This window comes from Vulpes lagopus, chromosome 7, assembly GCF_018345385.1.
Source record: "Vulpes lagopus strain Blue_001 chromosome 7, ASM1834538v1, whole genome shotgun sequence".
NCBI lineage: Eukaryota > Metazoa > Chordata > Mammalia > Carnivora > Canidae > Vulpes > Vulpes lagopus.
Window position 1 is genome coordinate 82117027 of NC_054830.1, and position 24682 is coordinate 82141708.

The following is a 24682-nucleotide window of genomic DNA, read 5'->3' on the forward strand; positions in this document are numbered from 1 at the left end:
CAGAAAAAAATGTCAGGTACTATAGTGGACCGTGAAAATAGTTAACCCAGCACATCTTCACTTCTTTTCTTCCTCTGGACTGCAAGATAGTTGTTTTTTTTTTTTAAATGGGGAATCCATTCTGTTGGTTCTGATGGGGTTCATCTTCCCCTTAAAATCAGGCCATACCCTCAAGCACAACAACCTGTGTGACCATAGCAGAGATATACCAGCAAGTGCTGGCCAAAGGATTCCATTGGTCTAGCCAGGATGTTGGTTCGGGGGGTATGCATGTAACCCAAGATGGACCAATCGGAACACTGGTAGGAACTATGATGTTCTAATCTAATAGCAGAGAGGCAATTTTTATTCTTGACTGAACTGAAAACTGTGAGAATAAGGAAAGTCTAGAATAAGTGGCAATCTTTATCACCAAGTGGTAAGAGTATGCCTAGTAACAAGGCCAGTACAGCACAAAGCAGAATTGGGACTTTTTTCTCTAACAAAGATTCCTAATGTGATTCGTATGTAACATCCTATCTAAAGTTTCCCAATCAGTATGTTGTGGATGGGTACAGGTCAATTATTTATCGATTCCCATAGGTAGTTGGGTAGGTGGAAACTGGGATAACTTGAGCCCCTGAAACTACTTCTGGTCAAAGGAGCATCTTCAGTTTACTACACTGTGATCTACAAATACAAAGTTTCATTTTTATCTATGTATCATGACTGGAAAAGATCTGGGAGTAGGGCAGCCCGGGTGGCTCAGCGGTTTGGTGCCTGCCTTCAGCCCAGGGTGTGATCCTGGAGACCTGGGATCGAGTCCCACATCGGGCTCCCTGCATGGAGCCTGCTCCTCCCTCTACCTGTGTCTCTGCCTTGCTCTCTCTCTTGGTCTCTCAAGAGTAAATAAATAAAAGCTTAAAAAATCTGGAAGTAATGTCATACATACTTTAAACTGTCTAGCATTTGTACCAAAATCATTTGACACAGGCATCACTGAAGATATGTGGTAGACAACTCTGCAAGGTAAGTATTATTAACCCTATTTTTAAAAATAATTAAAAAAAATAATCCTTACACCCATTGTGGGGCTCAAACTCAAGACCTCAAGATCAAGAGTCACATGCTTTTCCCACTAAATCAGCCAGGCACGCCTTAATTCTATTTTTACAGGATGGAAAAACTGAACTGCTAAGACAATACTAATAAAAATGTACAACACAAAACTGAATCCTGCAACTTTTCCAAAGGTTATTTTATTTATTGCCATTTTTGGTTTTAGTTTAAGTAACTCTATGACCTTCTCTACTGTAGGTTTGGAGAATAGACTGGTCTGGTTGTCCAGATTTATCGGTGTAAGTGTTTAACATGTGTTATAAGACAGACCTAATCCAGGAAGGATTTGGGTTAAAAATGAGGAACAAAGGGTTAAGTGTTTTCAATTATTGCACAATTCCCATAACCACCATTCCTGGATTTAGAAATACTCCCAGAAATAAATGTGTTCCCTCCACCCCTGCTTTAAACCAGGGCAACCGACTATGGTAGGAGTTTTCAACACAGGTAATCCAGAGCAAGATAAAAAAATTCTCAGAGGAGACAGATACAGACCAAAGGATAGGCAAAAGCACTCTATATAATCTTCAGGTTCACTTTCCTTTTCAGAAACATATTTCTGGGGGGGAACCCTGGGTGGCTCAGCAGTTTAGCACTTGCCTTCAGCCCGGGGCGTGATCCTGAACACCCAGGATCAGGTCCCACATCGGGCTCCCCACGGGGAGCCTGCTTCTCCCTCTGCCTGTGTCTCTGCCTCTGTGTGTGTGTGTGTGTCTCTTATAAATAAATAAAATCTTTTTCTTTTATTTTTTTTTCTTTTTCTTTTAAAATAAATAAAATCTTTAAAAAAAGACCTATTTTTGATCTTTTTGGTTCGGCAGATTTGACTATCCTTTTTTGCATAAAAATAAGTTTGTAAATAAAGACACCAAAAAAAAAAAAAAATGAAGACCAATTAATCTCCAACCCCCCTCTCACACACATACACAGGCAAAGAGCAAACTTGCAAGTTATGAAGTTCTAGAGTTCACACACGTTTTTAAAAACATCAAAACTAAAGTAGTATTTAAAGGAGATAAGAAAAAAAAATAAAGGAGATAAGAAATGAGAATTAGGGCACTTAGGTGGCTCAGTCAGTTAAGTGTCTGCTTTCATCTCAGGTTGTGATCCCAGGGTCCTGGGATCAAACTCTGCTGCAGGGCTCCCTGCTCAGTGGGGAGCCTGCTTCTCCCTCTCCCTCTGCCACTCCCCCTACTTGTACTCTGACTCTTTATCAAATAAATAAATAAAACCTTAAAAACAAAAAAAATAATAAAATCAGAATTAGACATCTGTGACCCCATAAGTAATATGCATTTGTCCCTTTTCAACATATAGAAATGGTCAATGGGTAGGGTCTGCCCCCCCCCACATTTTATTTATTTATTTATTTATTTATTTTTTTTTTGTAATTTTTTTTATTTATTTATGATAGTCACAGAGAGAGAGAGAGAGAGGCAGAGACACAGGCGGAGGGAGAAGCAGGCTCCATGCACCGGGAGCCTGATGTGGGACTCGATCCCGGGTCTCCAGGATCGCGCCCTGGGCCAAACGCAGGCGCCAAACTGCTGCGCCACCCAGGGATCCCCCCCCCCCACATTTTAAAGTAACCTCTAAAAAAAATAATAAAAAATAAAGTAACCTCTACACCCAATGTGAGGTTTGAACTCATGACCTAGAGATCAAGAGTCGCATGCTCTACTAACTGAACCGGCCAGGTACCCCAGCCCTGCCCAATTTTTGGCCTCTGTTAGCTATTATATCACCACAAGTACAACTTTAGGAGGAAGAGTATAAGACTGGCCCCAGCACAAGTAAGACCTGGCTTATGAGTCTCCTGGAAACTAAGCAGACAAAAATTGGAATTTTGTACGGTTAAAGACTGGCATTTTTCTTCAATATTATACACATATCCTCCAGGCAGCATGAAGTAGAAAGTGTTCATTCTTAAAAGCCTAAACATAGTTTGCCTCATTTTTTAAAAGAGATTTATTTATTTATTCATGAGAGACAGAGAGAGAGAGGCTGAGACATAGGCAGAGGGAAAAGCATGAAGCCTGATGCAGGACTTGATCCTAGGACCCCAAGATCATGCCCTGAGTCGAAGGCAGATACTTAACCACTGAGCCACCCAGGTGTCCCTACTTTGACTCTTAAAACATACATATACACAGGAAGAGAAATAGAATGGCTGATTGAGATTCTTAGGTTTTATAGGCATACCCTTATTTGATGAAAATTGATAGGCAACTATTAAGAAGTGAACCCCAATGCCTGACCCTTCCAATTAACCCAGGTCCTTTTATTTATTTTTTATTTTTTTAAATCTTTTTTTTTTTTTTTTAATTTTACGATAGTCACAGAGAGAGAGAGAGGCAGAGACATAGGCAGAGAGAGAAGCAGGCTCCATGCACCGGGAGCCCGATGTGGGATTCGATCCTGGGTCTCCAGGATCGCGCCCTGGGCCAAAGGCAGGCGCCAAACCGCTGCGCCACCCAGGGATCCCAACCCAGGTCCTTTTAATCTCTCACTTATACCATTTCAAAAGATGGACCTGTAACACCAGAAAATGACCTGTTAAAATTCAGTCCTTTTTACATATTTTCAAGATGGGAGAGGAATTTATTTATTTATTTTTAAGACAATAATGAGTTTTTTTTAAAAGATTTTACCAAATAAATAAAGATTTTACCTATTTTTTTAAAAGATTATTTATTTATTCATAGAGACACACAGAGAGAGAGAGAGAGGCAGAGACACAGAGGGAGAAGCAGGCTCCATGCAGGGATCCAGGGTCTCCAGGATCACGCCCTAGGCTGCAGGTGGCGCTAAACCGCTGCGCCACCGGGGTTGCCGATGGGAGAGGAATTTAAAGAGGACATCAGGGATGCCTGGGTGGCTCAGTGGTTGAGCATCTGCCTTTGGCTCAGGGTGTGATCCCATGGTCCTGGGATCAAGACCCAAGTCAGGCTCCCTGTATGGAGCATGTTTCTCCCCTCTGCCTGTGTCTCTGCCTCTCTATGTGTGTCTCCCATGAATGAATAAATACAATTTAAAAAAATATAGAGCAGGGATCCCTGGGTGGCGCAGCGGTTTGGCGCCTGCCTTTGGCCCAGGGCGCGATCCTGGAGACCCGGGATCGAATCCCACGTCGGGCTCCCGGTGCATGGAGCCTGCTTCTCCCTCTGCCTGTGTCTCTGCCTCTCTCTCTCACTGTGTGCCTATCATAAATAAATAAATAAAAAATAAAAAAATATAGAGCATATTATGGCAAAGAAGTCTGTTATGAGTGGGAAAATGTGATTTTTTTGTAAGGGTTTTTTTTTTTTTTTTGAGTGTTTGATGGAGATTTTACTGTCAGACAAAATAGAAATTGATGATCAATTCCTAAAACTCTCAGGAAAATTCCAACATGCAGGACTGAAAAAGTAAGTTTGTTCAACATTACTGAATTATCTCTTTCTAAAATTTAAATTCAATCAATAACAAAATGTATTATTGGTTTCAGAGGTAGAGGTCAATGATTCATCAGTCTTATATAACACCCAGTGCTCACAATATCTTGTGCCTTCCTTAATGTCCATCACCCAGTTACCCCTTCCCCCACCCACCTCCCCTTCTAGCAACCTTCAATTTGTTTCCTATGATTAAGAGTCTCTTATGGCTTGCCTCTCCGATTTTGTCGTTTTATTTTTTCCCTCTCTTCCCCTATGATCCTGTTTTGTTTCTTAAATTCCACATGAGATTATATAATTGTCTTTTTCTGAATGGTTTATTTTGCTTAGCATAGTACCCTCTAGTTCCAAACATCCACATGGTTGCAAATGGCAAGATCTTTTATTTTTGATGGCTGTAGACATTGATGGTATAAATATTGGGAGTGTAGGTGCCCCCTTTGGATCACTACATTTGTTTCCTTTGTAGGTAAATCCTTAATACTGAAATTGCTGCATCAGCAATTTCATCAACTTTTTGAGGAACCTTCCACACTGTTTTCCAGAGTGGCTGCACCTGCTTGCATTCCCACCAACAGTGTAAGAGGTTTCCCCTTTCTCCACATCCTTGCCAACATCTGTCATTTCCTGACTTGTTAATTTTAGCCATTCTGACTGGTGTGACGTGGTATCTCATTGAGGTTCTGATTTGTATTTCTTTGTTGTGGAGTGATGTGGAACATTTTTTCATGGGTCTGTTGGCCATTTATAGGTCTTTTTTTTTTTTTTTAAGAATTTTTATTTAATCATGAGACACACAAGAGCTAGAAAGGCAGAGACATTGGCAGAGGGAGAAGCAGGCTCCATGCAGGGAGCCCGATGTGTGACTTGATCCCAGGACTCCAGGATCACGCCCTGAGCCGAAGGCAGATGCTTAATCACTGAGCACCCAGGTATCCATTTTTAGGTCTTCTTTGGAGAAATGTCTGTTCATGTCTTCTGCCTGTTTCTTGATCAGATTATTTGTTCTTTGGGTATTGAGTTTGTTAAGTTCTTTATAGGTTTTGGATACTAGCCCTTTACCTGATAAGACATTTGCAAATATCTTCTCCCATTCTGTCGGTTGTCTTTTGGTTTTGTAGACTGTTTCCTATGCTGTGCAAAAGGTTTTTATCTTGATGAAGTCCCAATAGTTCATTTTTGCCTTTGTTTCCCCCTGCCTTTGGAGCTGTGTCTACAAGAAGCTGCTGCAGCTGAGGTCATTGGGGTTGCTGCCTGTGTTCTCCTCTAAGATTTTGATGGATTCCTAGCTCATATTTAGGTCCTTCATCCATTTTTAGTCTATTTTTGTGTATGGTGTAACAAAATGGTCCAGTTTCATTCTTCTGCATGTGGTTGTCCAATTTTCCCAACACCATTTGTTGAAGAGACTGTCATTTTTTCCATTGGATATTCTTTCTTGCTTTACTGACGATTAGTTGACCATAGAGTTGAGGGTCCATTTCTGGGTTCTCTGTTCTGTTCCACTGATCTATGTGTCTGTTTTTGTGCCACTACCATACTGTCTTGATTACAGATTTGTAATGTAATAGAGCTTGAAGCCCAGGATTGTGATGCCATCAGTTTTGATTTTCTTTTTCAACATGCCTTTGGCTACTCAGGGTCTCTTCTGATTCCATACAAATTTTACGATTATTTGTTCCAGCTCTGTGAAAATAGTATTTTGAAGGGACTGCATTCGGGATCCCTGGGTGGCGCAGCGGTTTAGCGCCTGCCTTTGGCCCAGGGCGCGATCCTGGAGACCCGGGATCGAATCCCACGTCGGCCTCCCGGTGCATGGAGCCTGCTTCTCCCTCTGCCTGTGTCTCTGCCTCTCTCTCTCTCTCTCTCTCTGTGACTATCATAAATAAATAAAAATTAAAAAAAAAATTAAAAAAAAAAAAAGAAGGGACTGCATTCGATGTATAGATTGCTCTAGGTAACACAGATATTTTATAATATTTTTCTTCCAATCCATGAACATGGAGTGTTTTTCCATCTCTTTGTGTCTTCCTCAATTTCTTTCATGAGCGTTCTATAGTTTTCTGAGTACAGATCCTTCGCCTCTTTGGTTAGGTTTATTCCTAGGTATCTTATGGTTTTGGGTGCAAATGTAAATGGGTTTGACTCCTTAATTTCTCTTTCTTCTTATTGTCTATAGAAGTGCACCTGATTTTTGTTCACTGATTTTATATCCCGCTACTTTGCTGAATTCCTGTATGAGTTCTAGCAATTTGGGGGTTGAGTCTTTTGGGTTTTCCACGCAGAGTATCATGTCACCTGTGAAGAGTGAGAGTTTAATTTCTTTGCCAAATCAGATGCCTTTTATTTATTTTTGTTGTCTGACTGCTGAGGCTAGGACTTCTAGTACTGTGTTGAACAGCAGTGGTGATAGTGGACATCCCTGCCATGTTCCTGACCTTTGGGGAAAAACTCTCACTTCTTCCCCATTGAGAATGATATTAATTGTGGGCTTTTCATAGATAGCTTTTATGACATTGAGGTATGTTCCCTCTATCCCCTATTTTGTCAAATGATGTGTCAAATGCGTTTTCTACATCTATTGAGACAAACATGATTCTTGTCCCTTCTTTTATTAATGTAATGTATCACAATGATTGATTTGCGGATGTTGAATCACCCTTGCAGCCAAGGAATAAATCCCACTTGATTGTGGTGAATAATCCTTTTAATGTGCTGTTGGATCCTATTGGTTAGTGTCTTGGTGAGAATTTTGCATCCTTGTTCATCAGGGATATTGGTCTGTAATTCTCCTTTTTGGTGGGGTCTTTGTTTTGGGGATCAAGGTAATGCTGGCCTCAGAGAAAGAGTTTGGAAGTTTTCCTTCCATTTATAGTTTTTTAAACAGCTTCAGAAGAATGGGTGGCAATTCTTCTTCTTCTTTCTTTATTTATATGAGAGAGAGAGAGAGAGAGAGAGAGAGATGCACACAGAGACACAGGCAGAGAGAGAAGCAGGCTCCATGCAGGGAGCCTGACATGGGGCTTGATCCTGGAACTCCTGGATCAGGCCCTGGGCTGCAGGCGGCGCTAAACCACTGAGCCTCCCCCGCTGCCCAGCAATTCTTCTTTAAATATTCAGTAGAATTCCCCTGGGAAGCTATCTTGTTTGTTGGGAGATTTTTTTTTATTGCTGCTTCAATTTCCTTGCTGGTTATGGTCTGTTCAGGTTTTCTGTTTTTTCCTGTTTCAGTTTTGGTAGTTTATATGGTCTCTAGGAATGCATCCATTTCTTCCAGACTGCCTAATTTGTTGACATATAGTTGCTCATAATATGTTCTTATAATTGTATTTTTTTGGTGTTGGTTGTGATCTCTCCTCTTTGATTCATGATTTGATTTGGGTCCTTTCTTTTATATAGGGTGGAAGAGCTGAGAAATGTGGTGGCCAAACAATAAACAGCAGAATAACATGTGTAACATTCTTAAGGAAAGAAAGAATGACTCTGAAATCTTATACCTAAACTGCCATTTGAAGTACCATGGCAAAAAACATGTATACACACCCATAAACATAAGCATGTAACATTTTGACATCTAAGATTTCAGGGAATATAATAAGGCTCTAAGGAGCATTTTCCTGGAGAAATAACTAATGGACAAATTCAGCCAATTAATAGACCAAAGGAAGTAAAATAATGGACAGCAAAAAGTGAATTTACTTCATGGTAGGAGTAAGAAAATTTTAAAACTAGGATTATGTTACAAAACAGTATAGATTATAAATGTTATTAATCCTGACAATAAAAATATATTTTTTAAAAATGTATTTATTTGAGAGAGAGAGATATTGAGTAAGTACACACACAAGCAGGAGGGGGTTCAGAGAGAAGGAGAAAATGAATCTCAAACAGACTTCCTGCTAAGCATGGTGGCCCACATGGGGCTTGATCTCATAACCCTGAGCCGAAATCAACAGTCAGATGCTCAAATGACAGAGCCACCCAGGCTCCCCATTAACAAATATTTTTTTAAAATTTTGTGTGTGTGTGTGTGTACACTTTTTAAAAATATTTATATAGGGATCCCTGGGTGGCGCAGCGGTTTAGCGCCTGCCTTTGGCCCAGGGCGCGATCCTGGAGACCCAGGATCGAATCCCACGTCGGGCTCCCGGTGCATGGAGCCTGCTTCTCCCTCTGCCTATGTCTCTGCCTCTCTCTCTCTCTCTCTCTCTCTCTCTCTCTGTGACTATCATAAATAAATAAAAATTTTAAAAAAAGGATAAAAATATTTATATATAATATATAAAATATATTTTTTTATTTTATTTTTTTTTTTAGAGAGAATCAGAACCCAAGTGGGATAGGAGAGACAGAAGGAGAATGAGGGAGAGAATCTTTTTTTAAGATTTTTATTTATTCATGAGAGACACACACACACAGAGGCAGAGACACCGGCAGAGGGAGAAGCAGGCTCCATGCAGGGAGCCTGATGTGGGACTCGATCCCAGGTCTCCAGGCTCACGCCCTGGGCCAAAGGTGGCGCTAAACCGCTGAGCCACCTGGGCTGCCCATAGGAGAGAATCTTAAACAGGTTCTATCCTGAGCATAGCACCCACAGGGGGCTCAATCTCATGACCCTGAGATCATTACCCGAGCTGAAATCAAGAGTTGGATACTCAACTGACTAAGCTACCCAGGTGCCTCAAAAAACAAATATTCTTAAAAGTCAGGAAGAAAAGGGGGAAAGAGACTAGAAATCAGAATAAGTATGCTGATTTCCCTTTCCTTTTATTTACATCTAAGTGTCAATATGCCGGTTGACACTGAAAAATCAAGTAATAGGATAAGTAGGTAAAAGGTACAAATGATCAGCTATAATTGTATGATGTAAGGCATATGGGACATGAAGAAGTAGAATATACGAATTCTGCTGATGATCATATAAGATCCTGTGTAAAGCAGAGGTCTTTAATATATCCATGCACCTGGGATATATAAAGTATCACATCAGTTCTCCTTTCCAGCTTCCCTTTTCACAATTGCTCTTTACAAAAGAAATGCATACCTTTCACACATCCCAAATATTCCTAGGGTGCGTTGCCCAGAGGTAATGAAACATATCGTATATAAATGAGAAATTTATAAAGCCAACTGTTTTTCCTTTCTCAAATAATTTTGTTAGAAATGTAGAATAGTGTTAAAAAAAGTATTTAGGTATATGAACTTCATCATATACAATAAATTCAGATATGTATAGACTGGATCTGCTGGAATTATATTTTCATTAAAATGTACTTTCTAATTCTATCCGAAATGCATTATCACTGAGGGAGAGTCCCATTAAAACATAAAGTACAGGGAGTATGTATGTGGTGATGCCATATTTCACAGACATAATAAACTTATGGCAAGGTTCTATGCCTGATCTATCTTAGAATTCAGGGGATGCCTGGGTGGCTCAGTGGTTGAACATCTGCCTTCAGTTCAGGACATGATCATGGGAGTCCTGGAATCAAGTCCTGCATCTGGCTCCCCAAAGAGCCTGCCTTGCCTCTCTCTCTGCCTAGGTGTCTGCCTCTCTTCTCTGTGTCTCTCATGAATAAATAAAATCTAAAAAAAAAAAGAGAGAGAGAGAAAGAGAGAGAGAATTCAGAACATGATGGTTGTCACGATAAAATATATTAACACATTTATTTAAATTAAGGAAGGGAGGCACTTTTTTTCTGATTTAAAAAATACATGAGTAAGATGTGCTGAAATCCAAAATGTTTTCTCAACTCTAAGTATTGAACAAGGTACCTAAAGGAATGCGTAATCAGCATAATCAACACATAATCAACAATAATTTGATATGCTTGAACAGATGCTTTCTTTAGTATACACTTTCCAGAATGAGAAGTAACTTGGTAAAAACTGGTACGAAATCTTTGTGTAAGTCAAAAACTTCCAACTTTTATTTTTAACAAAAGTGGAGTTCTAATGGAGTTATTAGCTTTTCTCATTAAAAATGACTAACAAAGGGGTACCCAAGTGGCTCAGTCAGTTGAGGGTCTGACTCTTGGTTTCAGCTCAGGTCATGATCTCAGGGTTGTGAAATCGAGCCCTCTGTGGGGCTCTGGAGCCTGCTTAATATTCTGTCTCTCCTTCTGCCCCTCCCCCCTTAACAAGAAGACTAACAAAATGACAATAAATATATAAACACACAGACACACACATGGATGTTGATTTTGACCAATCTCCCGTGCAGAAGAATTTGAAATAATTTATACAGATTCCTCAGCCTCATGGAATTATAATTCCCATTCCTTGTATCTGGGTTACACCTATGTCTTCCTTCCTTTGAAAGAGTACAGAATGGGATGGGAAAAACAAGTAACTTTATACAGAAGAAATTGAAAAACCGAATCCTAGCCAGTAATGAATGTTAACATCAACAGTGACAAGTCATGTTGATATTACATACCCTTTATACAACATAGTAACAATATATTTTACCTCCATGGTCTTCCTCTCCAGCACTCATAACCCTACTCTAGTAACCAGGAAGACATCACAAAATTTCAGTTGAGGGACCTTTTTACAATACCTGATCAGTACTCCTCAAAATTGTCAAGGTCATCAGAAACAAGGAAAGTCTGAGACTTTCACAGTTCCATAAGGAGACATGCCTGTTAAATATAACATGGTATCATGCATGGAATTCTGGAGAACTATCTGTACTATCTTCACAATTTTCAAAAATCTGAAACTGTTCTAAAATTCTTAAAAGTCATTTAAGAGAAAACATCAACAACAAAACCACAATGAGATCCCATGTCCATCCACTATGCTTAGAAACAAAAATAATAGCAAGTGTTAACCAAGATGTAGAGAAACAAATTCTCAAACATTGTTGGTAAGAATGAACTATTTAGTGTAGCCATGTTAGAAAACAGTCTGGTAATTCCTCAAAATTTAAACACTGAGTTATCACATGACCCAGCAATTCTATTCTTAGGTATATATCCAAGGGAATAAAAACATGTATATGTAAAAACAACGTTTATATAACAGCATTACTCATAATAGCCAAAAAGTGGAAACAACCCAAAGGTCCACTGACTGATGAATGGATAAACAAAGTGTGATATAAGCATTCAATGGGGGAACACGTGGGTGGGCTCAGTGGTTGAGCATCTGCCTTTGGCTTAGGTCTTGGTCCTGGGGTCCTGGAATCAAGACCCACATCAGGTTCCCTGTGGGGAGCCAGCTTCTCCTTCTGCCTATGTCTCTGCCTCTCTCTGTGTGTGTCTCATGAATAAATAAAATCTTTTTTTAAAAAAGCATTCAATGGAATTCTTATTCAGCCATAAAAAGATGAAATACTTATTAATGCTACAACAAAAATGAACCTTGAAAAGATGCTAAGTTAAAAAAAAGAAAAGATGCTAAGTTAAAGAAGTCAATCACAAAAAGAAGTCAATCACAAAATACTACATATTAAACGACTCTATTTCTACAAAATATCCAAACAGATGTATCTATAGAGACAGAAAGTAGACTAGTGCTTTCCTAGGGTTGCAAGTAGAAGGGTGAAGGTTGAGGGATAATGGAGTGAAAATACTAAGAGGTAGGAGTTTCTTCAGAGGTGATAAAAATGTCCATGGAGCACTTCAGTGGCTCAGTCAGCTAAATGTCTCTCTTTTTTTTAAAAAAGATTTTATTTGTTTATTCATGAGACACATACACACACAGAGAGAGAAAGAGAGAGAGAGAGAGAGAGAGAGAGAGAGAGAGGCAGAAGCAGGCTCCACACAGGGAGCCCGACATGGGACTCGATCCCGGGTCCCCAGGATCACGCCCTGGGCTGAAGGCGGCACTAAACCGCTGAGCCACCGGGGCTGCCCTAAATGTCTGACTCTTGATCTCAGGTCTTAATCTCAGGGTCATAAGTTCAAGCCCCAAGTTGGGCTCCACATTGGGCGCAGAGCCTTTTTTTTTTTTTTAAAAAGTTCTAAAATTGATTGTGGGGATATTTGTATCTCTGCCAACATTAAAGAACAGTGAACTGTTTACTTAAAATGGGAGAATTGTAGGGTATGAGAATTATATCACAATAAAATTGTTTTTGTTTTTTATAAAGACTCTGATTTTTGCCAAATTCAGAAGGAATTATTAAAAGGATTTAGTTTTGCTGCCATATAAGATTTTATTCCATTATCACATGTAAATAGTCTCTTAATCATTGCATCCAATATATATATTTATGTTACATACATATGTTAGTCCTCGTGTGTGTGTACACACACACATGTATATAGATATATATATTCTTGGGTGTGTATATTAGTATATATAATGTATATTACCCATACATATAGATTGAAGCTGTATTTCTGCCTCATTCTAGCAATGTAATAATTATTCATGGATACATGACCTAACTGAAAACAAAGGTCTATATACTTGGTTAAAAATGCATTTCTAAATAATTATTAAATGTAAAAAGTATACTGAAAGTATAATATACTTGGTTTTTTTTAAAGTATAATATACTTGTTTTTAATCAACTTTAATCATGTCAAGATAAAAATCAGTTTTGTCACAAGCAATTAAAATATATATAGATTTTTATTGCAGAAAAATATTATAGGATAAACAAAATATATAAGGCTATCAAACATAAAAATTTCAAGTATTAGGATAAAACTCTGTAGGGATAGTAAAATGGAAATTAAAATGCCAAGTAGAAAAAAATGTATTTTTTAAATATTTAAATTTGAGATGTAAAAAAACCATACCTAAAAAACGAACAAATCACCAAAAAAATGCTGCACCTAAAAACATGCTACAGTGGGGATGCCTAGTGGCTCAGTATGTAAAGCATGTGACTCCTGATCTTGGGGTTGTAAGTTCAAGCCCCACATTGGGTACAGAGATTACTTAAATAAGATCTTAAAAAACAGAACAAAACATTCAACAGTGAACACAGTTTTTTTCAAAATTCTTTTAACAGTTAAGTGACCAACTCCTAAATATACAGACCGCTACTCTAAACAAACAAATGGTTAAATATCCATCTATTTATATATAGTTCAACAGATTAACAGATGGATAATCTCAATATTGTACTGTATGTTAACTAATTAGAATTTACATAAAAATTTGAGGGACGCCTGGGTGACTCAGTGGTTTAGTGCCTGCCTTCAGCCCAGGGCGTGATCCTGGGGTCCCGGGATCGGGACCAAGTACCACATTGGGCTCCCAGCATGAAGCCTGCTTCTCCCTCTGCCTATGTCTCTGCCTCTGTGTGTGTGTGTGTGTGTGTCTTTCAATGAATAAGTAAATAAAATCTTTAAAAGAAATAAAGAAATAAATAAATGAAAAGACAAAAATAGATAAAGAGAATCAAAAGAAATATACAAGCCCTTCAAATCATTAAGAAACATGGAAGCTCTTTTAAAACCAGTTACGTATATAAAGTTGTGAGTTTGTAAAGACTTAGATTTTTCTGCAAAATATAATAAGAATAAAGAAGCAATCAATCTAAACATAACTTCATGAGATCCAAAGATGCAGGATGGAACTAAGATAATGTAAGAGGAAGAATTCAGACTAGAAAAGTTCTTCCAAGATGAACTTAAAGAAATGAGTAACAAATGCATTACTGCTCTGTAAATACAACTCTTTAAATGATGCAAATGTGTTAAAGCTCTAGCAGAAGACAAAACCAAGTACAGAAAGGATTCTTTGTACTTCTTAAAAGATAATATCCAATCTTAAGAACCACATAAAAACCCCCTTACCTGACATTCTGAGTAGGATTCCACCTTTCAGAGGGCAGTTCTCCACTCTGTGGGTCATCTACAGGCGGATGAAGAATCGAAATGCATACATCTCCATTCTGTGAGACACAAACATCACATTCAGTAAATACTCAAAAATATGATGTAAAAAAAATATATGATGTAAACTTAATTATAATTCCCTCAGGATGTGGACCAAACTCACTACTTTTTAAGATTTTATCTATTTATTTGAAAGAGAGAGAGAGCATGAATGAGCACGAGCAGGGCGAGGGGCAGAGGGAGAAGTGATCTCCCTGCTGAGCAGGGAGCCTGACACAGGGCTCCATCCCAGGACCCTGACCTAAGCAGAAGGGAGATGCTTAACTGACTGAGCCACCCACGTGCCCCTTAGTTCATAAATTTAAAGTATGGGACCTAATCCACATGTACATGTTTAAGTCAAACACATATGGATTGCCTACCATATACATCACAGACTGTTATTCAATACAAAAGACTAAGATAGTCACCAATCCCAGTATAAAATTCTAAATAATTAGAGGTATAACTATATGAAGTGTAAAAACCTTGTATATACAACCCAAACTTAGACATACACACAAAATACACAACCGTATCAAGATAACAGATCACTTTTAGAAGAATAAAATTTTAATAAAATCAATACCAAACACTAAATTCTAAAACTCTATACTATCATTAGATGCCATGAGGAAGGCTTAAAAAAAAAAAAAAAGGAACAGAAACAAGGAGAGAGAAACTTAGGGTGTATTTGGATAGATGATACCTGGCAAGTATCATCTGTGGAAGTATGGAAGACAAACTAAAGGCTTAGTGTTTGAGAAAGCTTTGAGATGGGTCTTGAATATTAAGTACAATTTTAACAACTTAAGGAAAATTTAGACATCAGTTAACCCAGAGAAATACGCCAACACCATAAACAGAATATGCTTGGGTAGTTGTAGTTTTTTTTTGAATTGCTACGGTAACAAATCACCACAAACTTAAAACAACAAAAACTGATTGTTTTACACTTGTAGGCCAAAATCTGACACTGTTCTCACAAGGCTAAATTAAATGTGTCAGCAGCAATGCACTTTCTGAAGCCTCTAAGAAAAAAAAAATCTCTTTCCTTGCCCTTTCTAAGCTTCTAAAGGCCACCCACACTCCTTTGCTCTTGGTCCCCTGCCTCTAATCCTCAAAGCAAGCAATGTTGCATTTCTCTGGGCCTTTCTTCCACAGTAACATCTTTAACTCTGGTTTTCTGCCTACCTCTTCCACTTGAAAGGACTCTTTGGGTTACACTGGGCCCACCTAAATAATCCAGAATAACCTCTTTATTTTACGGTCAGCTAATAATTAGCAAATTTTTCTTCACAGGCTCCAGGGAATGGGATGTGAACTCCTCTGAAGTACTGTTATTTTATCTACCACAGTAGTGAAGAACTCACTTGTAAAGAAAAACAGAGCACAAAAACTAGACCAGAGGAATAGTCACTTTGTTCTGTGTTTGACATGTATATACATAAATTTTCTGAGCAGTGGAATGACATATATAGATTTGTACATAGAAACAACATATTAAAAGATGGGCATCTCAGTTGATGAAGACAAAGCATTTGACAAAATCCAACATTTTTTCATGATAAAAACACTCAAAACACTATAAATAGAAGGGAAGTATCTTAACACTGTAAAGGGGATTTTTTTTAAAAAAAAAAAACCCAAAGCTAGCATTATACTAAGTGGTGCCATCTTTCCTCCTAAGATCAAGAACAGGAGGACAAAGATAACCCATTTTTACCACTGCTATTTAACATGGTCCTAGAAGTTCAAGCCAGAGCATTAGACAAGAAAAAGCAATAAAAGGCATACAAACTGGAAAGGAAAAAGTAAAATTATTTCAAAAATGACAAAATTCAAAGAATTCACAAAAAAGCTACAAAAGCTAATAAATGAATTTAGCAAAATTGTAGGTATAAGATCAACATTCAAAAATCAGGTTTACTTTTTTATATGCCAGCAATAACCTAAACAGGGTAACTTAAAAGGGATATTAAGAAAACAATTCGATTTACAATGGCATCTAAAAGAATACCTAGGAATAAATCTAACCAAGGAGGTGAAAGACTTATATACAGAAAAGTATAAAAACACTTCTCAAAGAAATTAAAGACCTATGTAAATAGAAAAATACCCTGTGTTCATGAGTAGAAAGACAATGTTAACATAGCAATATTCCCCAATTTGATCTACAGATTCAAGGAAATCCTAATCAAATTCTTAGCTTCCCTTTTTCCAGAAATTTACAAACTGATCCTAAAATTTACAGAAATTTAAGGGACCTACAATAGCAAAAACAATCTTTAAAATAAAAAAGAATAAAAGGGTGCCTGGGTGGCTCAGTCAGTTAAGTGTCTGACTTTGGCTTGGGTCATGATCTCAGCGTCCTGGTATTGGTACCCACACTGGGGGGGGGAGGGGTGTCTCCTTGTCCCTCTGCCCCCTCCCTGCTCATGCTCTCTCTCCGAAATAAATAAAATCTTTAAAAAAGGAGAAGAGCAGGAGGAGGAAGAGGGAGAGTAAAGTCGGAAGACTCACACTTTCTGATTTCAAAACTTACTATGAAGCTAAAGTCAACAAGAAAGTTTAAGACTAGCATAATGACAGACTTATAGGTCAACAGACTAGAACTAAGTCTCTAAATAAATCTATACATCTATGGCCCACTGATTTTTTTTAAGATTTGTTTATTTATTTATTTATGATAGAGAGAGAGAGAGAAGCAGAGACACAGGAGGAGGGAGAAGCAGGCTCCATGCCGGGAGCCCGACACGGAACTCGATCCCAGGACTCCAGGATCGTACCCTGGACCAAAGGCAGGTGCCAAACCACTGAGCCACCCAGGGATCCCCTGGCCCACTGATTTTTGACAAGGATGCTAGTAAGTCCATTCCATGGGGGAAAGAATAGTCTCTTCAACAAATGATGCTGGGATAACTGGATTTTCAAAAACAAAAGAATGAAGTTGAATTTGTACCTCATACCATATGCAAAATTAACTCAAGATGGAACAAAGATCTAAGAGCTAAAATCATAAAACTCTTTAAAAACAAAACCAGGGGTGCCTGGGTTGCTCAGCTTGTTAAGCAACCGACTCGACGTCAGCTCAGTGACGATCTCACGGTTGTGAGATCAAGTCCTGCCTTGGACTCATGCTGGGCATGGAGCCTGTTTAAAATTCTCTCTCTTATATCCTTCCTCCTCTAAAAACAAAACAAAACCAAAAAATAGGGGTAAATCTTCATGACCTTTGATATGGCAATGTATTCTTAGATAGGACACCAAAAGCAAGAGCAACAAAGATAACCTAGACTTCATCAAGATGAAAAACTTTTGTGCAAAGGACATTAAGAAAATGATAAAATAACCTATAGATATAAAGGAAGTATCTCCAAGTCATATATCTGGTAAAGGTTTAATATCCTTAATTATATAGAACTCCTGCAACTCAAAGAGAAAAAGATAAACCAGTCAATTAAATAGACTTTAAGCATTTCTCTATGATACATAAATGGCCAATAAGCACATGAAAGGACGTTCAACATCATTAGTCATTAGGGAAATGTAAATCAACAAAAAGATATCACTTCGCATCCCCTTATAATGGCTATAATTAAAACAAAAATAAATAACAAATATTAGTAAGGATGTAGAGAAATGGGAACCCTTATACACTGCTGATAAGAAAATGAAATGGTTCATCTGCTGTAGAACTATCTGGTTGTTCCTCAAAAAGTAAAACACAGAATTATGCATTTGATTTCATAATTCCATTCCTAGATGTATAAGCAAGGTGTATAAACTGAAAAAAGTACTTCAGCAAGTACATGTATACACATGGTCACAGCATCACTATTCACATATCCAAAAGGTAGACAAAGTCCATCAATAAATGGATACAATGGAGTATCATCCAGCCATAAAGATTAATAAAAAAAAAGATTAATCAAGTATTGGGGCTTCTGGGTAGCTCAGTCGGTTAAGCAGCCAAGTCTTCATTTTGACTGAAGTAATGATCAGGCAGTTGTGAGATTGAGCTTTGTGTCAAGCTCTGCACTTTGTGTAAAGTCTGTTTCAGATTCTCTCTCCCTCTCCTCCAGCTTGTGCATGCTCTCTCTCAAATAAATACTTAAAAAAAAAAAATGAAGTACTGATACATGCTACATGCAAGAACTTCAAAAACATTAGGATAAGTGAAAGCCAGAGACAAAAAGTCACATACTGTATGATTCCATTTATGCAATCTCTACACCCAATGTGGGGCTTGAACTCATAACCCGAGGATAAAGAGTTGCATGCTCTACCAACTGAGCCAGACAGGTGCCCCTCTGTATGATTCCATTTATAAGAAATATCCAGAATAATAAATACACAAGGACAGAAAACTGGGTGGTGGCTTTCAGAAACTAGGACTAGGGTACAATGATAACAGGGACTAGGGTAAAATGGTAATGGGAAGAAATTGCAGTATGGGTAAGGTGTTTTATGCATGAGTAATGGAAATACTCTACAAAAAGAGGTGATAGTTACACAACACTGGGACCATGAACTAAATGCCACTGAATTATGTTCATTTTAAATGGTTCATTTTATGTATGTAAATTTCATCTCAATAAATTATTATTTATTATAATTATTATTTTTAAAGGGTGGGGGAAGTTCTAGGTCTCCAGAAAGTCAGTGTTTTGTTTTGTTTTGTTTTTTTAAGTAGGGGAAGGGGCAAAAGGAGGAAGCAGACTGGCTGCAAGGCAGGGAGCCTGACATGGGGCTCCATCCTAGGACCCTGAGATCATGACCTGAACCAAAGGCAGACACCTAACCAACTGAGCCACTCAGGAGCCCCCAGAAACGTATTCTAAAATGTAAAATGAAGGCTATTTAGCCTAGGTCCCCTCCAAATCCAATTAAACTGAAATCTCCAATATTCTTTATTTTCAACAACTTCTCCACAGGATTCTGATACGCAGCCAAATTTGGGCACATCACAGCCTAAGGAAATCTCTTCCTCATTCTTTAAAGATAGACAGGATGCATAAGATCTGTAAATCCATGAATGTAACTACATAAATATACATATTAAATCCTGCTTGTCACAGATTATTTACAAACCAGAGCCCAGCTCTACAAATTTGGTAGCCTAAATATTAGTACGTTCTAAATGGAGGCTAATGTACCTATACTTAAATCCTTCAGGTCCGTATACCCTCACAGAGCAAACTAGTATCCTTATATAAAAATTTTTTAAAGAAAAACTATAAGTGGAACGCCTGGGTGGTTCAGCAGTTGAGCCTCTGCCTTTGGATCAGGGCGTGATCCTGGAGACCCGGGGATCAAGTCCCACATCAGGCTCCCTGCACGGAGCCTGCTTCTCCCTCTGCCTGTGTCTCTGACTCTCTGCCTCTCTCTCTCTCTCTGTCTCTCATGAATAAATAAAATTAAAAATCTTTAAAAAAAAAAAACTATAAGAAAAAATGAAAAATTTAAATAAAGCATAACTAAGAATTCAAATTTTTTTTAAACATTTTATTTATTTATTCATGAGAGACACACACACACAGAGAGGCAGAGGGAGAAGCAGGCTCCATGCAGGGAGCTGACGTGGGACTTGATTACGGGTCTCCAGGATCATGCCCTGGGCTCAGTAAACCACTGAGCCACTCGGGCTGCCCAAGAATTCAAATTTTTAATAATGTATATTACTAAATCACATTTGCTAGGTAAAATTTCAACATCAAATCAGAATCAAAATCCTCTGGGATCCCTGGGTGGCGCAGCGGTTCGGCGCCTGCCTTTGGCCCAGGGCGCGATCCTGGAGACCTGGGATCGAATCCCACGTTGGGCTCCCGATGCATGGAGCCTGCTTCTCCCTCTGCCTATGTCTCTGCCTCTCTCTCTCTCTCTGTGTGACTATCATAAATAAATAAAAAAAAAATAAAAAAAATAAAAAAAATAAAAAATAAAAAAAATCCTCTGGTTTCCGGTGACATTCTACCTTATTCATTTGATTCATATAAACAAAGGTAAAAGTTATGCAGAGACTTTGGGAGTTCTACGGGAACATTCTACAAAACTTTTCTCTGATGATTTAAGAAATGAAGAATATTTTACAAGTTGAATAATGATGACTTGTTTTAATGAGGGAAACAATGAAAAAAACAAATATATTTTACTGGTGCAAAAGAAAAGTTATGTCAATTCATCTTAGTGACTGAAGCAAACAAAATATATTAGGTTACACATTTCTGATTTGCACGTAAGAAAGCATTTGTATTCATCTAAAGAATCTTTTTTTTTTTTTAAGATTTTATTTATTCATGAGAGACACAGAGAAGCAGAGGGAGAAGCAGGCTCCATGCAAGGAGCCCAACACAGGGCTCAATCCCAGGTCTCCAGGATCACACCCTGGACCGAAAGTGGCACTAAACCACTGAGCCACCCAGGCTCCCCTATCTGAGGAATCTTTAAGTGAATTCAAAGAGAAATATTTTATTCAGATTCATTTTTAAGACCACTGAATGAAATTACATAAATTTTTAATGTCCATCAAATGTACTTTAAAAAATGATAATAATAAATACTGATAAAATTTAACATGCACTCAGCATTTTTATGTGGATTAAGACCACACAGTTCAAAAGCATGTTGTTTCTGGTCATTCAACAACACAATACAGAAATTGATTTTGTCTCACCTAGAGACAGTAGCTGTGGACAAGTAATATAGATGTTTTAACTTCCCCATTCCACAATTTACTCCAACTAAAGTCTGTAGTTTACTTAATAGTATTGTACCAAAGTTAGTTTCTTAGTTTTGATGTATTGTATGATATTAACAATAGGGGCGCCTGGGTGGCTCAGTCCAGTTAAGTGTCTCTGCCTTCAGCTCCGGTCATGATCCTGGAGAGTTCTGGGATAGAGCCCCAAGTCACTGAGCTCCCTGCTCAGCAAGTAATCTACTTTTCCCTCTGCCTCTCCCCCCTTACGTGCTCTCTCAAATAAATAAATAAAACCTTGGGGGGGGGGGCGGATAAAAGATGATATCATTAGAGAAACCTGAGTAAAAGTTATAGGAGAACTTTCTGTAATATTCTGGAAACTCAAGTCTAAAATTACTCTTAAGAAGTTGGTTTAAACTTTACATTTTTAGGGACATCTGGGTGACTCAGCAGTTGAGCCTTTGGCTCAGGGCATGATCCCTGGTCCAGAGATCGAGTCCCGCATCACCCTCCCTGCAAGAAGCCTGCTTCTCCCTCTGTTTATATCTGTCTCTCTCTGTGCCTCTCATGAATAAATACATAAAATCTTTTAGTAAAATAAAATAAACCGAACATTTTTATAGTATGTTTATAATACCCAGACACTGAAATTAAAGCATTTGAATAAAAACAATTATAAATGTTTCAGAATTTAAAAATCTTATATTTAAATTTTATATGAATTTAGTTTAAGAATAACAAACTTTGGGACACCTGGGTGGCTCAGCAGTTGAGCGTTTGCCTTTGGCTCAGGGCATGATCCTGGAGTTCCGGGATCAAGTCCCACTATGAGGCTTCCTGCATGGAGCCTGCTACTCCCTCTGCCTGTCTCTCTCTCTCTCTCTCTGTCTCTCATGAATTAAAAAAAAAGAAAGAAAGAAACTTGTTTATCCTAGCATTGAAAAATCGAGTATGCATTACAATTTTATTTATGATCAATTCTTTTTTTTTTAAAGATTTTATTTATTCATGAGACACACACACACACACACAGAGAGAGAGAGAGAGGCAGAGACATAGGCAGAGGGAGAAGCAGGCTCCCCACAAGGAGCCAGATGTGGGACTTGATCCCAGGCCCTAGGATCATGCCCTGAGCCAAAGGCAGACGCTCAACCACTGAGCCACCCAGGTGTCCCTTTAAAATCAATTCTAATATGACTTCTTTGGTTTCATTATTTGATTCCTGGGTGGTATAACAAAGTAAATTCCCAGAGAAATCACAGAAAAACCATAGCTCTATTAGATAATTCCACCAAAAGAAGAAAAGATTAATAATTAACTGAAGAGAAAGAAATGTATGTTAAATGAGCAAAAGAGATGAAGCAGATCTAGGTGAGCCATGATTTATGGCATTATCTAACAATAATTTTACTGAATGTTATCAAATAAGGGAATAAACCCTTATTATAATACATCTTGCAATTTTATTTTTTAAGATTTTATTTATTTGAGAGAGAGAGAGCACGCGCGAGCATGAGATGGAGGAAGGTCAGAAGCAGACTTTTCACTGAGCAGGTAGCCTAATGCGGGGCTCAGTCCTGGGACCTGAGCCAAAGGCAGACGCCTAACCAACTGAGCCACCCAGGCGCCCCGAAACATCTTGCTATTTAAAGGATTCAGGGGGCAGCCCCAGTGGCGCAGCAGTTTAGCGCCACCTGCAGCCCAGGGCGTGATCCTGGAGACCCTGGATCAAGTCCCACGTCAGGCTCTCTGCATGAAGCCTGCTTCTCCCTCTGCCTATTGTCTCTGCCCCCCTCTCTCTCTCTCTGTGTCTCTATGAATAAATAAAATCTTAAAAAAAATAAAAATAAAGGATTCAGGGACGCGTGGGTGGCTCAGCGGTTAACATCTGCCTTTGGCTCAGGGTGTGATCCTGGGGTCCTGGGATTGAGTCCCACATCAGGCTCCCTGCATGGAGCCTGTTTCTCCCTCTGCCTATGTCTGCCTCTCTCTCTGTCTCTCTCATGAATTAGTAAATAAAATCTTAAAAAAAAAAAAAAAAGATTCAAATACACTTCCAAATTATACCCACTGTGAACATAGTGGTGTGCAAAAAAGCAGAGAAAGGCCATACATGGACAGCAGGGGATGAGTGGATTAAAAAAGATAGGTATCTGGGATGGTTAATTTTATGTGCCAATTTGACTGGACTAAGGGATGCTTACATAGCTGATAAAACATTACTTCTGGGTGTGTCTGTGAGGATGTTTCCAGAAGAAATTAATATTTCTATCAGTAGACTGAGTAAAGAATATCCACCATAATGGGGATTGGGATCCTAATGGGGCAAGCATCATCCAATCTAATGAGGGCCTAAATACAACAAATAGGCAAAGGACAAATTCCCCTGAGCTGGAACATTGGAACTCTGGGTTTTGGGGCCTTGGTACGCTAGGACTTGGACCAGCAGCTTCCTAGGTCCCATGCCTTTGGATTCGGTCTAAATTATACTCCCAGTTTTCCCAGTTCTACAGCTTGCAGAGACTGTGCAACTTCTCAGACTTCGTAACATGGAAGCCAACTCTTCTAATAACCCTCCTCTAATATATATCTCTATGTACACTAATGGTTCTGTTTCTCTGGAGAACCCTAATACTGTATTATTATTGCTTTTACCTGGTCTTTTCTGTATAATGCTAAAATATAATTTATGGTTACAGCATTATGACTCTTGACACATGCAGTTCTTTCCATTTTTGAAAAGCTCATTATAGGTCTCATTCATTTTCACTAATGGCATATCATCCATCTAAACTATTACAAAGATCATAAACTATGTGTAATTAGGCCCATTCACCACTTAAAAAGCCTAAATTTTATTATTCTAAAAAGTTATGGTTCTGCAAACTTGGCAAAAAAAAAACCTTATACGAGATACCAGAGAGCTAGCTCGGTCTCTACTCAAGCCATAAGAGGACACAGAGATAAGCCACAAGTCTTCAGAAACCAACCGTGCTGGTACCTTGATCTTGGACTTACAGTTTCCTAACCTATGAGAAAATAAGTTTCATTTATTTAAGCCATCTCCTCTATGATAGTGTTATGGCAGCTCAAGCTAAGACAACATGTCTTAGGAAAAGCATATTGAAACAGTAGTATATATTTTTAATCATTATTAAAACAATAATATTTTAAAATACATATCCTAAAGATCATCAAACTGTGTTTTCCATTCAATTTTGCAGTGAACCCAAAACTACTCTAGAAAATTAATCTATTTTTTTAAATGATAAAGAACAAGGATATTCTGAGTTGCCATAACTGTAAAGTTCATAGTGAATTACAGTATGTATGAAAATCTCATTTTAATACATGGTCTATGGGGCAAATGGGGTTTATTGGTTGTTTAGTTCTGAAAATATAGTTACCTATAACGAAACTGTATTTTTGAGCTCATGCTACATATTACAGAGCAGATAAGAGTAGAATGATTGGTGACAAGTCCATATTAAATTTTTAAAAAATAATAAAATAAAATAAATTTTTTTAATTTTTTTTATTTTTTAATTTTTTTATTTATTTATTTATTTATTTTTTATATATTTTTTTTAATTTTTCTTTATTTA

General features: G+C 38.1%; 1 protein-coding gene across 1 annotated transcript in view; it reads right to left on the reverse strand.

Annotated features, from left to right (window-relative positions):
* The window catches only part of UBE2R2 (ubiquitin conjugating enzyme E2 R2), a 125310-nt gene that overhangs the window by 6507 nt on the left and 94121 nt on the right, over positions 1 to 24682 (reverse strand). Inside the window, exon 3 of the mRNA XM_041760938.1 lies at positions 14297 to 14394. Within this exon, the coding sequence (XP_041616872.1) occupies positions 14297 to 14394 (98 nt within the window). The remainder of the gene's footprint in view (positions 1 to 14296; positions 14395 to 24682) is intronic.